General features: G+C 39.5%; 1 protein-coding gene across 4 annotated transcripts in view; it reads right to left on the bottom strand.

The window, feature by feature from the left end:
• Nucleotides 1-1297: 1297 nt before the first annotated feature.
• The window catches only part of ZMYND11 (zinc finger MYND-type containing 11), a 106303-nt gene continuing 93644 nt past the window's right edge, over nucleotides 1298-13956 (bottom strand). For all 4 annotated transcript variants that reach the window (XM_071734765.1, XM_071734764.1, XM_071734767.1 and 1 more), the window contains 5 exons: nucleotides 13563-13770; nucleotides 11646-11714; nucleotides 9460-9732; nucleotides 8224-8409; nucleotides 1298-3712 (listed from right to left, as the gene is read on the bottom strand). In XM_071734765.1, the coding sequence (XP_071590866.1) occupies nucleotides 3590-3712; nucleotides 8224-8409; nucleotides 9460-9732; nucleotides 11646-11714; nucleotides 13563-13770 (859 nt within the window). In that variant the 3' untranslated portion in view covers nucleotides 1298-3589. The remainder of the gene's footprint in view (nucleotides 3713-8223; nucleotides 8410-9459; nucleotides 9733-11645; nucleotides 11715-13562; nucleotides 13771-13956) is intronic.

Below are 13956 nucleotides of genomic sequence, written 5' to 3'. Positions count from 1 at the left end.
TCATGCCAGCATTTCTGGTAGGAGAAAACTGACAGATTTAAGGCTGTGTGAGGACAAATGTCCTGCCCTGCTTTGCAGAGGTGGCAGTGACAGCATTGAGCAGGGGACATTTGATGGGGTGTGGTGGGTCATGAGGGCCTATATTGCATGCTGGAGGTAGGAAGCTGCCATGGCACATTTGGTCTGATTCCAGCCCCACTGGTGATGCCTGAGTTCAGGCAAATGTGTGTGGGATGGGGAGTGGGGCAGTGTTTCCACTGGGGATTTCTGCCAGTGGATTGTTGGTGGGTGGTGCTGTGCTTGGAGGCTGGACCACAGCCACTGGAGGGGGGAAGGCCTGGGAAAGGGAGCTCAGGGAGCGACAGATTTTTTCTTATCAAGCTCTGCTGGATTGATACAGGATAAAGAATTAATTTGCAAAATGTGTGCTATGGTGCTTCTTTGAAATTAATCGACTTTCATCAAGACGAATTAATAAAATTTGCACTCTTGGGTAAAAGGCTCTGACTCACAGAAGAACAGAAAAGTGTGGATAGTAAAATTATAAAAGACTTTGGAGGGATCATTAAAATTTTTTTTTTAAATTTAAATTATTTTTTTTTCCTGGGACTAGCAGGTCTTGCCAAATCTTAATTCCCACGGGGAAATTCTTAATTGCTGCAGAAAAATGATATCCTACAAAGTCACAATGCATCCCCAAAGTCACAATGGGACTCAAGGACAACCTGTTCTGCCTGTGGCTTGTCCCCAAATGGCCCTTTCTTCCAAGGGTGGCCATGGGACTACGCAGCAGCACCAGTGTGGTCCCTCTTGCTGCTAGCAGCAAGTCCTGACTTGGAAAGTAAATGAGAGAGCCTTCAGCTCAGGGTTGGGTTGGTAAGAGAAATGTCACAGTTCAGGCTGGTGTGGATTCATAGTGTCCTCTCAGTCCCTGCAGATAAAATTATTTTTTTAAATAAAAGAGGCTCAGGAGTGGTGGAGACTGAGTGGGGCTGCCAGTGAGGGCAAGCACAGGGAGAGGTCTGTGAGCCCACCCTGGCTGCCACCTGGCAGGACCTGGCATTAGAACCAGAACAAGAGGGATGCAGCCCTCAGAGGCTGATGTCTCAGAACAAGTGAAAAAGATCCACTTTTGGTGCTGAGACCTGCCAGCTCACCCCAAGTCAGGAGCAAGGTCTTGTGAGTTCAGGCACAGCTCTCCCATCCACAGCCCCAGACAAGTAAAAACAGCAGCCTCATGCCTGGCCACCCAAGGACATGAGGACAACTGGCCAAAATCAACACAGACACTTTCAGATTATTTTTTTTTAAATACATTTATTAACCAATGTTAACACATTAAATGACTCTATATATTGCTAGTCAGAGCAGCTTACAAAATGCCAGAATGCATCATAAACTGGACAGCCACAATGAATAATTACAATGTGCATAGTGGCTAAGCTCAACACTTTAATATAGCTTTATGATTTGCAGAAAAATTAATTTTAAATCATGATTCCTAAAACAATCAATTGTAATTTTACCTAAAACTTATACAAAACCAGGCCACAATCTTTTTTTTTCATTTTGTTTTTTTGTTTTTTTTTTTTTTTTTAAAACACACAGTTTTCACGCTGTAGTAACTTGGAAATGTGCAACCGTGTCAACAGAGACAAAAAAGCCAAAGTAACACGAATCTTACTTTCATGCAGCTATCAGTTAAATATTACATATTCTGGAATGATTTTACACCAAAAATATTTCCACAATAACTTGCTTTCATAGGGGTGGATCGAAGTTTTGGAACTTGTAAAGTAATCGAAGAAGATTGATTTTTAGTTGTGAAGTGTTTTACAGTCACAACACAGAGGCGACAAAAGTTAATTACACATTTATCAGGCAATAATGTAGCTGTGGTAATACAAGTTACCATCTACTTCCTATTTTTTCCAATCAGCTTGCCACTTAATTTCTGCAACATATTGGGCATTATTTGGCAGTATCTAGTCAATTAACTTATATCACCACTGTAAGTAAAAATGATCAGGATTTCAGTGGTAGTTCACAGAAGTCTTAGTTATATTTTCATCTTTACAATGACCCTGACAAATCCTAGAGAAAACTTTTTAAAAGGCTTTCCTCCTGATTCTTCAGCTTCCGTCGTTCCATCATGTAATTTCATTCAATAAATATCAAAGATCTAAATAAATATTTACAAATTATTCCTCTAACTTGTCAAAAAATAGCTGGATGATTAATGGGCATATGACTCAGTCTAAGACCAATCCTTGAAAAAAACTAAAATGCGGAGACACTTTAAAAGAAAAGCTATTTAAGTAAGCTTTACATCTATTTAAAAAATTGTCTCTGAACATGGATGCAATTCATATATCTATATATAAAACAAACAAAAAGAAAATAATTTTTCAACTATCGATCCATTCCTATTGGTAATGCTTCTTAATCCAGACATTCCGCAAAATACAGACTTTTTACAAATCACGGCATCTTTAATACAAGAAAATTAACATGCATTATTCTTCATTCTGAGTACAGTGATGGAGCTCATTATTAGGCAATGACCCATTACTACAAACATAACGGCTTCTGTGAAACTTAAGTGCTTTTTTCTCCTTTTATTATCAAGTTACAATGGGCCAGGTGACACCAGATCATAGGCAGTCAAATGACATTGGATTTGGGAGGCTGAAGGGGGGGGACACAATAAAATTTGTAGGCCTCATAATTCCATGTATGAATAAAGGTAGTTGGGTTTTTTTTTGTTTGTTTGTTTGGTGGTTTTTTGGCTTTTCTTATTCTTGTTACAAGCACTCATGTTAGGACAAAGATGAAATGTGCAAACTTCAAAATTTAAATATTCATTTTTCTCTAAGATCCAGCTCAGTAAAAGATTACCCCAGTTCCCTGTGATTTTAAACTACAAGATCAAAGCTAATATTTTGTTATAAAAGTTATATATTGAAAAGAAATAATGAAAATAAAACACAGTTGGGAAATATTTAAGAAAAAATACGCAGGACTAGCACCTGCTGTGTCAACCCTGTTCCCTAAATTCAATCATGTACCCACTGGTATAACCAATAGATAATGCCTTTAAACAGTAAAATTAAGCTGAACAAAACCAGCTCAACAAGGTTAAGAAATAAATGTTACATCAAGGTAGTATGCTTCTTTTTCTGTAACAGTTCTATACTCCTTACATTCAGATCTAGTTTTCAAATGTTCCTTTTGTTAAGCTTGTATGATTTTTTTTTAATTTTTAGATCTGCAGTTTTAAAGGTTAAAATCCTCTGTAAAACCTAAAAATGCTTTAAAATTTGCTGAAAATGCAACAAATCCTCTAGTTTAAAATTATTGAAAGTAACCTGCTCCCACAGATGTTAAATTCTTTCTGCTGACAAAATTTAGGAGGAGCGTTAAACAGAAGATCGAAATTACTGTGCAAAACTTCTTTTACGAAAAGTGTTTAAAGGCTGGTGCAAAATGGGAAGCAAATTCTAAACAATTTTGGCTTCTTGGAAACAAAAACCGCTGTGTCTGAGAATAGCAATCATCGGGGTGGTTTTCTAGGGGAGGAATTCCTCTTTCATCTTTTTCTGCGGCAGGTACGTTTGTGTTCAGCATGCCAGTGCTCCTGCTGACACTTGATGGAGCAGTAGGAAGTGTTCCAGCAGCAGTGGTACATGGCCTCTTCTTCACAGTTGTAGCACTGGAGAGAGGAAACAAGATGAGATTACCACCCTTGCAGGACCCATTCTTACCAACATTCAAGTGTTCTCACCTGCTTGAGGATGCACCAGCCCATGCAGAGCAATACTTCTCTTTTATTTATGCTCGGGGCATCCAAAAGCAGGAGGAGGGAATTTTTCACACACGCTGAGTAAAGCAGTAAGCTTTAGCAAATCTGCACAGTGCTTTCATATTTTCCTGAGTCTGGATTATTGCTTTTGAAAAAATCATCTCTTACTTAAGAAAACTCATCTCTCAGGGCTATCGACTGACATTTTTCAGCCACACAGTACAGGAACCATCTTTTTCCTTACATTTGTATAATAGCACCCTGAACTATGTCTTAAGAGATACAATAAATCCAGAGGCCTTTCTGCCATGAACAGATTCTGTGAAATCCTTCTGGGCTACAAAAATCTCAAAAGTCACAAGAATAACATAACTAGAGAAAAGAATAATTTATTACCAAGTGGTTTGTTATAGGTCATTTAGAGTAGGTCTGCAAGGAGGCTACTTTTGTTGGGTTTGCTGACTGCCAGACAGTGCTGCAATCTGGTAAAAAGAAAGCCTTGCGCTACTGGAAAAAGCAGGAAAGTGCCTTTTCCTTCAAGTCTTCCTGAAACCAGACAAGGCCTGTTGAACACAGGATAGCAAAATGGGCTCTTGCATCTGGTCATGCCTATCAGGATGACACAAAATTCCTGAAAGAAAGAGATGCTTTCACAGTCTGTGATTTCTGCACAATTACTTGGTTCTGGGAAGTTCTGCAGCAAGGAGGATTTCTACCCTGGAACACACAAAATACCTCCAATTTCCTGGCAGCTTGAAATGCTACCTGGAAAATAACCCTAGGGCCTCTGAGAAACAAAAAAAAGGGGAATCAACATGCTGGTCAACACTACAGGTGGTCAACAAGGAGGTACAGCAAGCAATAGGCTCTGTCTCCAAGTGGTTTTATAGCCCTCAAGGGAGTGTTGCAAAAGCATTAACTGTCATTTTGACAAAATCCTGTAAATTAGGATAGTAATGATGCTCAGGGAGCTACTGATACTCAGAGCCCTTGAAAGCCAGGTTCTGATCTCAGATTTGTCTTTCTGCATTTGGTCTGCTTGAAATAGGAGAGTATGAATCCAGTCTGAAATGCTTATTGCATGATGGCCAACAGAGGGAGAGATACCACACAGTCTGTGCAGGCTGCTATCAAATCACAGAGTAACACAATTTATTTTCTATGGCCTGTCTAGCTACAGCATTGTTAATAAAACAAACCCAACAAAAAACCAAACCCAAGTGCCTAAACAAAAAACAGATACACAACAATCCTACACACTACTAAAAGACAGATTCAGGAAAACTGACACTGACATTGGCCAATAACTATTTATTCACATTAGCAATAAAGGGACTGCCCTAGCTGCCTGAGAAGGGAACCTCTCCATTTTCCTTTTATGATTTAGCTCCAGGAAATTTTATTTGTCTGCAAACAAGTGTCCTCTGGAGAACTGACTTCCTGGTTTTTCATGCTGCTGGCTGCCCACAAGCCTGGGGGAATTATTAGGCTCATCCCTTGCAGAGGTGCAGGGAACAGCTGTGTCTCTCCACCATGTACAGCACAGGCCGCAGCCCATAATGCAGCTTCACATCTGCTTCCTTGGAGAGATCAAAAAAGCTGAGAGGAGGGTACAGCTGATCTGTGGGTCCTCCACTTCCCTTTACATGTGTTGGCCAGAAGTGCAGGATGTAGATCTCCACTTACAAAAGGAAAATAGTCATCTAAGCTGGTACCAACACACGTGGCAGAGAAGGCAAAAAGCCAGCTGGCCTCCACCCTCCTCTTTTATTTGCATTTTCCTTTCTAAACATTATCAGTCACTTGGGGTTTTGTTTCAGACAATGCTCATTCACTAAAAACAACCTGTTTGCAAGTTAAATCAACTGTACATGTAAACATATTGAAAGAGACAGAAGACAGAAATTAGCTAAAGAAAATTAACTATGCACCAGTTTAAATGCGGTTTATATGTAAATAAAAGAAACATTATGAAGACTGTCACACTAGCCTGTCCTCTGGAGGCCATCAAACTGCATAACCTCATGATCGTTATCCTTGCATTTACATTCGTTCCTTTCATTTACTATTTATTTGAGGTATCTGTACTAAATCCAAATTTTCTGGAGGTACCAGCTAGAGGAACAGAAAAAGTTGTTCTTTATGCATTAGGTTCCTGAAGGATGGGACCACATCTTCTCATGTGCCTGTAACCACCAGCAAAATGATCCCTTTATCCCGACTGGATTTTTTTTTATGAGAAAAAGACAAATACAGCATGAATAATAGCAGCTGTATTCCCAAGTCTGGACATCTGCATTACACTAAACCAGAGGTCTTTGCTTCTAATTAAAAAGCAAAGCCACCAAAACTCATTTAGTATGTGTCTTAATTACATGAGATTTTGGTAAGGAGGTATCATTATTATAATAGCAGCATACAAGAGTGGTACTACACGCCAGGGACTATCATTAGTACCACCAAAGACAAAATCACTGGGGAGCTGGGTAATTGGACCAACTCCAGCAGCCTGAGGCTGTGTGTTGGCAGGCAGACCCATCAGCTTGATTGCAAAGGTGTTTATCCTCACCCTCCCCTCTCCTGCCACATGCAAACCAGCTGCTTATGTGATGCCTTTATTTAAGGTGGTGATTGACAGACAGTTTTGGAGCCACAGAAATAGAAAAGACTGTCAAATGCTCTTTATTTCTTTAATTGTCTGTCTTGGAAAGAGGCTTTAGGCACATGATCATAAGATTCAGGGATGTGGTACCAGGGCACTGTCCGATTAGGCTGGAGGCTCTGCAGAGCAGATGGAAGTAAGGCTCGGGATCTCTTTTATAAATTCTGCCTTCAAAAAACTGAAAAAGCAGCTATAGCTAAGAGTCCAGACTCACAATCAAGTTAATGTGATTGAGCTACTGCATCTCAGCTGAATGGTGGCAGCAGTTCACATGTGCACTCAACTTTTGACAGACATGAGCTAATTGACGTAGTTCTACAGAGGGCAAAGACAATTCAATTTCCCTGTCAAATGCCACAGGCAAAATCACCCAGGCAGACACCAGCAGCTGGTGACTCATTAAAACAGTAACTTGATCAGGTCAGAGACCTCAATAACTTCTTGGGCTGCAGAGACAAGTAGACAGGGAGGAATTTTCTGCCGGAGTCCCAAGAGCTGCAGTACTGTAACACCCACAAGTAAGGAAGAGAAATGAGGACTCTACAGTAGCTCTGGCATTTGAAGTAATTTATCTTTATAAATAAACAGCCTCCTAACTGTGATAGCAACCGATTTGTCTCGCCTTAGTATTTATTTTCCTCTTCTACCGAGTAGATTATTCTCTGCAGGGACCCTCGTTTCATCTGTAAGGACAAGGACTAACGAGGCTGCACATAATCAGCCCTTTACAAAAGAAGGCAAACGGGAGCTGAGCCCCACAGTGGCAGTGACAGTGGCAGTGGGACGGTCCCTGGCTGCTCAGATCTTGTGCCACCTTGTGGCAAGGCACCCGCATCCTCCGAGCCGCATCTGCCAAACGCTCAAAAGGAGGCGAGCAAGAAATCCGGAGCACATCCTCCTGGAGGTTACAGACGGCTACTACAGTGCGCTGTGATTTCCCAGGCGATGGCATTCATTTCTCTGGTCTATGAATATTAACAAAGGAATAGAGAAGTTTGTCTATGTGCCAGGCTCACTGCTCCTCGGAGTAACAGTTTCCACCCACTTCCGTTACAGGCTAACAGCACAATATTACAGGACTTGCAATGTTTGAGTAGATGGGAGAACACACTTCTGGTTTGAAAAGAAAATAGGAGATACAAAGGCAAAAGCAGGGAAAAATTTGCAGCACGTAACAGAACAGTAAGCTTGATGTTTGGTTTCACTTTTATGAAGGGCATACAAATGTGGTTTTTACAGGCAACGCTTCAGATTTTGGCTTAACAACTGAACGAGGGAAAGAAATATATTTTAGAAAGTCATGTCTTAAATAAAGAACATAAAAGAGGTGCAGAAAAAGCTAAGAGAAGAAAAGGCCAAAAGGGTAACACTACCAGAATTATTAGCAGGGGAATCCAAATTGATGCATCCAGATACTATAACCTCTAGGGCCTTGAGATCAGAGGAGTGTGAATATAATGCAAAAGCTGACCTATATGGAGTAAAGCTCCAGATAGAAAAAAAATATTTTCATACTAACATCAATGGACTCAGGCAGATGGCACTGTTAACACCACATAACTGAGATGGAAAGCAATCAGAACTTCAAGTTGAAATTTGGAGGGTAGGGGAATTTGAAATCAGAAATATGAATGAGCAAACCTTAAAGCTGAAAGACCAGTGAAGGAACAGTGCAGTTAAAAATAAGGAAAAAAACCCACCTTCAACTGCTTTATACTTTTCCACTTAATTATCCTGCAATACATTTTTTGACACTTACCCACTGCTTCTTCTTGGTCTGGGAAATCAGTTGCTTGTGCTGGCCTGCTAACTTCTTAATTTCTTCTAAAAATTCTTCTTTGCACTTCTCCTTTACCTGCTTACATTTTCTGTCCATCTCTCCTTGTGCGTTGGCCACAGCTTTATTTACAGCCTGCCTTTTCTCCTCTTCCATCTCTGTACGCAGCTGCCATAAGAAAGTCACCAAAACAAATCAATGGAGAGCTACTGGAATAAAAGTATCTTCTTTAAACCCCTACTCTTTCAACCTCTTCTACTGATGTGGGTGGAGACCATATAAGTAGAGATTTCACCAGTTTAGAAAAAAAAATTCTCTCCTTCAGAGGTATTAAAAAAATCCATAAGAAACATTCAAAATAAAAATGTCATTATATTTCTATCCTGCTAGGTATCTACAAAAGCAGCTCAATTGGTTCCATGTGTATTTTGTTGATGATTGATTTACAAATTTATGAATTTACCTTAGACAATGATTTTTTTCTTTTCCAAATCTACAACTGCATATAAATATACAGCAAAGACACAGTTGAAAATAATAAATAGAACATCTCTGCATTCAGCAAGAGGTGCCTTTACATACTGATTGTCAGTGGGACTCCTTTGCCCTTCCTCAGCTATCTAAAAGTTTAGTGCCTTAATCCTACAGGGTTAACACTTAATACTCCCTATGTTCATTCCCTAGTCCTTCACCCAGAAGGAAATTCACCTTACAGCAGGTAATTAAGAGAGAACAGATAATTCATCCCTTATATTCTCTTGTTCTCTCCAGCCAAAGCTGGCCAGCTCAGGCTTACATATTGAATTTTAAACAGGTAACCAGTAGATAATAGAACTCAAACAAATTTCAGTGAATCTATTTAATGTTTAGGTCAGTAGATTCACAAAATAATTAGTTATGAATAGCACTTAAACAATCCTGGTTTTTACAACAACATTTAACAATGGAGACAAAGACTTTGGAAATGGATACTCATGAATGAACAATTATATTTTAATTTTGGATCACAAACTGATTTAACTGGGCAAGAATAAAAAAACACAGGAGTTTTTTCTAAAAAGCAATAATGAAAAAAGCAATCTAAAAAGCAATATTTTTATGGGGCTTCATTGGAAAGGGCTTTTAATTAATTTTCTTAAGGGTAGATGGTACAAAAATAGAAAAGAATGAGAAAAAAATCCTCAAGCCAAAGTGCAGGTGATGTTCAGGAAGAGTTACCTTTTCCACTGCCTCTCGCACAACTCTCTCAGTTTCTCTTTTGTGATCAGCTTTCATCCTGTCCTTGAAATCGTTGAAGATTTTGGTGTATTTGTCATGGCACATGTTCTGACATACTCCATCATTACTGGTCTGGGTGCTCCGATGCAGCATTTTTGGAGAAGAGGCACTTAACTTCTTGGTCTGAGTTGAGACTGAAACTTTTTCAATGGGCTGGGGCATTGTGGGAATTTCTTGGCTTGAACTTACTGCTTCAGTTTCAGGCTCTGGCTCCTACAGAGAAAGAACAAACTTGTAAATGCAGATATCAAAATACAAGTTAACTTTCAGTTCCCCCTGGAGAAAAAATGTTACATGAGTAATATAAGCACAATTAATACGAAAAGTGTCTGCTGAAGACTTTGACTGCTAATGGGATGCAGGATGCCTGAGAAAATACAGCATGGCAGTGGGTAGACTCTTTGGTCAGGCTTTTCTGACTTCAGTTCAGAGCCTTCAAGAAGGAAGCACACATATGGCATCACTGCCACACTCAACAGCCTCACTTCCCACAAAGTATGACCAACACTAGAGGCTATGCTGGATCACTGCAGATCCCTTGGGATTACTGATGGGTTGCTGTAGGTTTTTCCCCTACTATTCTCCCTGAACAGAGTGTAGCTGTGTGGTCAAGGTGCCTGAATTGCTAGGGCAAACTCTTTGGCCTCTCTTGCTCTGGCCCAACAGGCTTCCCTCAGAGTCTGTAATATTCCACTGATTTCACAAAACTGCTGCAAAGATTGATTTGAACTTCAAAGCTGCTTTGAAGATGAAAAGCTAATGAGCATCTTAAGTCTTGCTTCCAGTAATATAGAACTAGACTTGGATGACCATAGAAGCTTTCTGTAATTACACAGTTATCAAGAAAGAAATCACAGTTACTGCAATACACTGTATTGAGTTTAGCTGCCTGTGTTATTACACTGTAACATCAATTGCTCCTTCTCTTTAGAACAGACAGAAGTAATATCCAAGCAAACTCCTAGTGACATTTGAAGTGTCTGAAGACAAAGATGGATGTTATTTGGTTGTGGGTTTTTTTCTTTTGTTTTGTTTTAAATTAGATATTTTTTAAAGCTCATTTAACCATGTGCAGACAAAGTACACAGTGCTTCTAGCACCAGACTTGCTCAGGACTAGACTTCTTGCCTCTGTGGGTAATGGGGCACTTCTCACACGAAGAAGGCTTGCTGTGTATTCCCTTTTGCAACCAATTACTCTTTAATAGGTCACTGTGATTGACTTCTGAATCACAGATCAGGTATCAGGCAAATGTTAAGACATAAATATATAAAACAAATTACAGCATTTGCTTGACAGGAAACAATTAAAATGACAAGGCATCCTGCACTGTAGTGTCCCCATCTTGCACTCAAATGTAGTTTCTGCCCCAGGGAGCATCCATCACTGCCTGCATCAATGAAGGTACCTCCTGCACTGCCAGCTGCCAGGGGAGACAGGTGCCCAGACCTTAGGAGTGGCAATGCTTGGATTTCAGGCACCAGGGCCATCCCACATAATGCTGGGACATTCCTCTGTAATAGGTATTCCAAAATACCTGGACATTCCTCTGTAATAGAGTCCTGAGTCCTCTTCTGAGGACTATGCATACGTACCAACTTTTCACAGTGTTCAAAATGCAGCTGAAAGAATGCCAGAAAAGAAGTACTCCAAAGTTGAGAAAAATGAGAATTATGGCTGTCTCACTGATCGCCCCCTTGTGCACAAGCACAGTAATACAGCCCCTTGGTTACATGGTCACTCAGTGTGCAACTTGGATAAGGAAGGAAGTTCCATCGACAGAGGTGGATATGACACTTTAAAAACCCAATATTCTTGACCATGAAAAAGACTTTCTAATTTCTGCTGTTTAAAGACTTACTAAATAGCCTGATTTTTCCATTAAAACAAACAAACAAAAAAGTTGTAAGCTGACTGTCGATGTATTCCTGATAAAGAGTATTACTATGACAACACCAGTGACTTGCCTAAGAGAGGTACAATTGTTTGTTAGCAAGGAGGACCAAGCTATGGGGCTGGAACATTCAAGATTAATACTGTAAAATCACTAAAAGGTTACAGAAATAGAAGGAGTGTCTATTAAAATTTCAGATATTTTCTACTTTGCTATGGTTTTAGAAACTTACTTCTTTCTTTAGTTCCATGCTCTGGTTACGTCGTCCTTTCTTTGCTCTTGGTTCCTGAGTAACCTTCAGCTGTGAACATTAGAAAAGTATATTGAATCATTTAAAAAAAACAGTTCATATAACAGTTCATCCACTGTAACATGACTGATGCACCTTTTATTTGTGATTATGTGCAACTGATTAAGAAACAGAAAGTTGGGTAGTACTCTTAAATGAGAAGTTCCCAGTTTTCCATATGATCACTAATGACTTTGATTGCATGAAGGAACAAAATGCATTAAAAAGTTCTAACATTCAATATTTATTTGTTAAAATACCAAAATACCCGTAACCATTCTTTTCTTCATGTCACACACAAATTCAAACACCTGTTTCTGGAGTATTCTGATATCAGGGACTGCAGCTAGGCAGTCTTGTTAGGCAGATCTTGTTGGGAGTGAGAAAACAGCAATAGTTATAAAGAGAATGTATCTATATAAAGACAGTAAGATTATTCAGACTTGCTATAATTGATTACAATTTTATGCTTGAAGGGGCACAAAACTTCATTATTTATAATAAAAGAAACAGAAAACAAGGGTGTGATATAAGCAGATGGTGTGTTATCTTGCAGTGGTTTAGAAAAATGTTCTTAGTCCTGTTTTTGAAGTACCCAGTAGCAGGTAGTGATCGTGCCAGTGCAGAGCACTGAGTGCAGCAGCTACTCTGATGTTGCTGTATCTGGGAAACCAGTGCAAATATAAGCATTAACCAGATGAAGCATGAACATTTGGGGTGGAATAGAAAATACTCAAATGGACACTTCAAACTCTCTGACTGATACTTCTAAAAAACTGGGAAAATGCCACTGTTTTCTTTCATAAGTGTTATTTGTGACTGTTTTCCTGTTTCCTCATGCACTGTTGCATAACTGCACACAGGACATGAAACACAGGGGCTACAAAGAGTTAGATAAGCAAATGAGGTCAAAAAAGCCTAAAACCACTTTGATAATGAGCATAAAAGCAATAGCCAGTTTTATAAACTGTAAGTTTATGTAAGTTATGAATTGCATGATAGACCTATTTAACTAAAGGGCCAAGGAAGAGGGTCAAAACATGCCAATTTTTTAAAATACAGACTTAGAGGTAGGATAGTGATTTTAAATGAGGAAACAAGATGTTGACAGAGGAAAGGCTGCAAAAATACAGAGAAGCATCATGCAAGCTCTGAAAATCTTATTGCCAAGTTAGTAATACTGAATATGTAATACACCCTTGGACACTAAATGGACAGCAAGGCTCAGCTGTTATAAAGAAATTTCTATATGGCAATATGAAGCTTTTATCCTGGGCCTTTGTCCTTTTGACCTTTCTTAAAACTAGCATTTGTTTGTTTGGTTCACACAATTATTTTTAATGGCCTTAATCAGTTGGTGGCCACATGATCCTCAAGAGCAACATTTGCACACCTAACTTTGGTTGGACTTGCTGAAAATATCATGGTTGGTGTTATTCAGGGATCTGTAATGCAGAATACAGTCAAAGGTGAACATACTCCAGCTGTGACAAGGCTGAACAGCTACAGGACTTTCCCTTGAGGGGAGTCCAAGAAGGCAACATTGTGGTCTATCTGATATCCATGACATTTAACGTGGACATTCCTATTTAACTTCAGAAATCTTGGTCTGTCTCATCAAGGTGCTGTAGGTGGCAAACATTTTGAAACTTCCCAAAAGTCACTCAAGAAACTGAGGAAAGAGAAAAACTCTATATTCTTGTTATCCCTGAGCTACAAAACACAGGGAAAGTAAGACTTTGAACCCTCTTCTTGTCACCAGGAAACCGCAGGCAGAGCACGATGATAATTTAATAGGAGATTAATAAAAACATTAATCTTTGTAAATTTTAATAAACTACCCTGGTTGGCAGCACTCACCTGCTCGTTGCTCGTGGAAGAGATACTCGATTCTGCCTCCTCTTCCCCTTTATCCTCATTCTTTGATTTCCAGAATCTCCCTTCACGGAGGAAGCGCTGGTGCAGCTCCAGCTCATCACAAGCCTTCTTCCAGCCCATGCTGCGCTTCACGTGCAGCCGGTGGATGTTGACTGTAATATCTTGAATGTTTTCAGAGGGGATCCAGGCCCTTTTAAATACACAGTAGAGACAAGTTCAGGAATATTAAATACAGATGAAGGATCCTGACCTGAAAAAATTACTTGAAAAGCAGTTTTTCCCAGTGGCTGGTCACTGATAATTTTTTTTTTAACCCAGAATTTTGGTAAATTTAAACACATCTGAAAAAAACGGACAGCATACCAACAGACATTTG

This window comes from Heliangelus exortis, chromosome 2 (assembly GCF_036169615.1).
Source record: "Heliangelus exortis chromosome 2, bHelExo1.hap1, whole genome shotgun sequence".
NCBI lineage: Eukaryota > Metazoa > Chordata > Aves > Apodiformes > Trochilidae > Heliangelus > Heliangelus exortis.
Note: the sequence above shows the minus strand (reverse complement) of the source record. Positions and strands in the feature narration are given on the sequence as shown.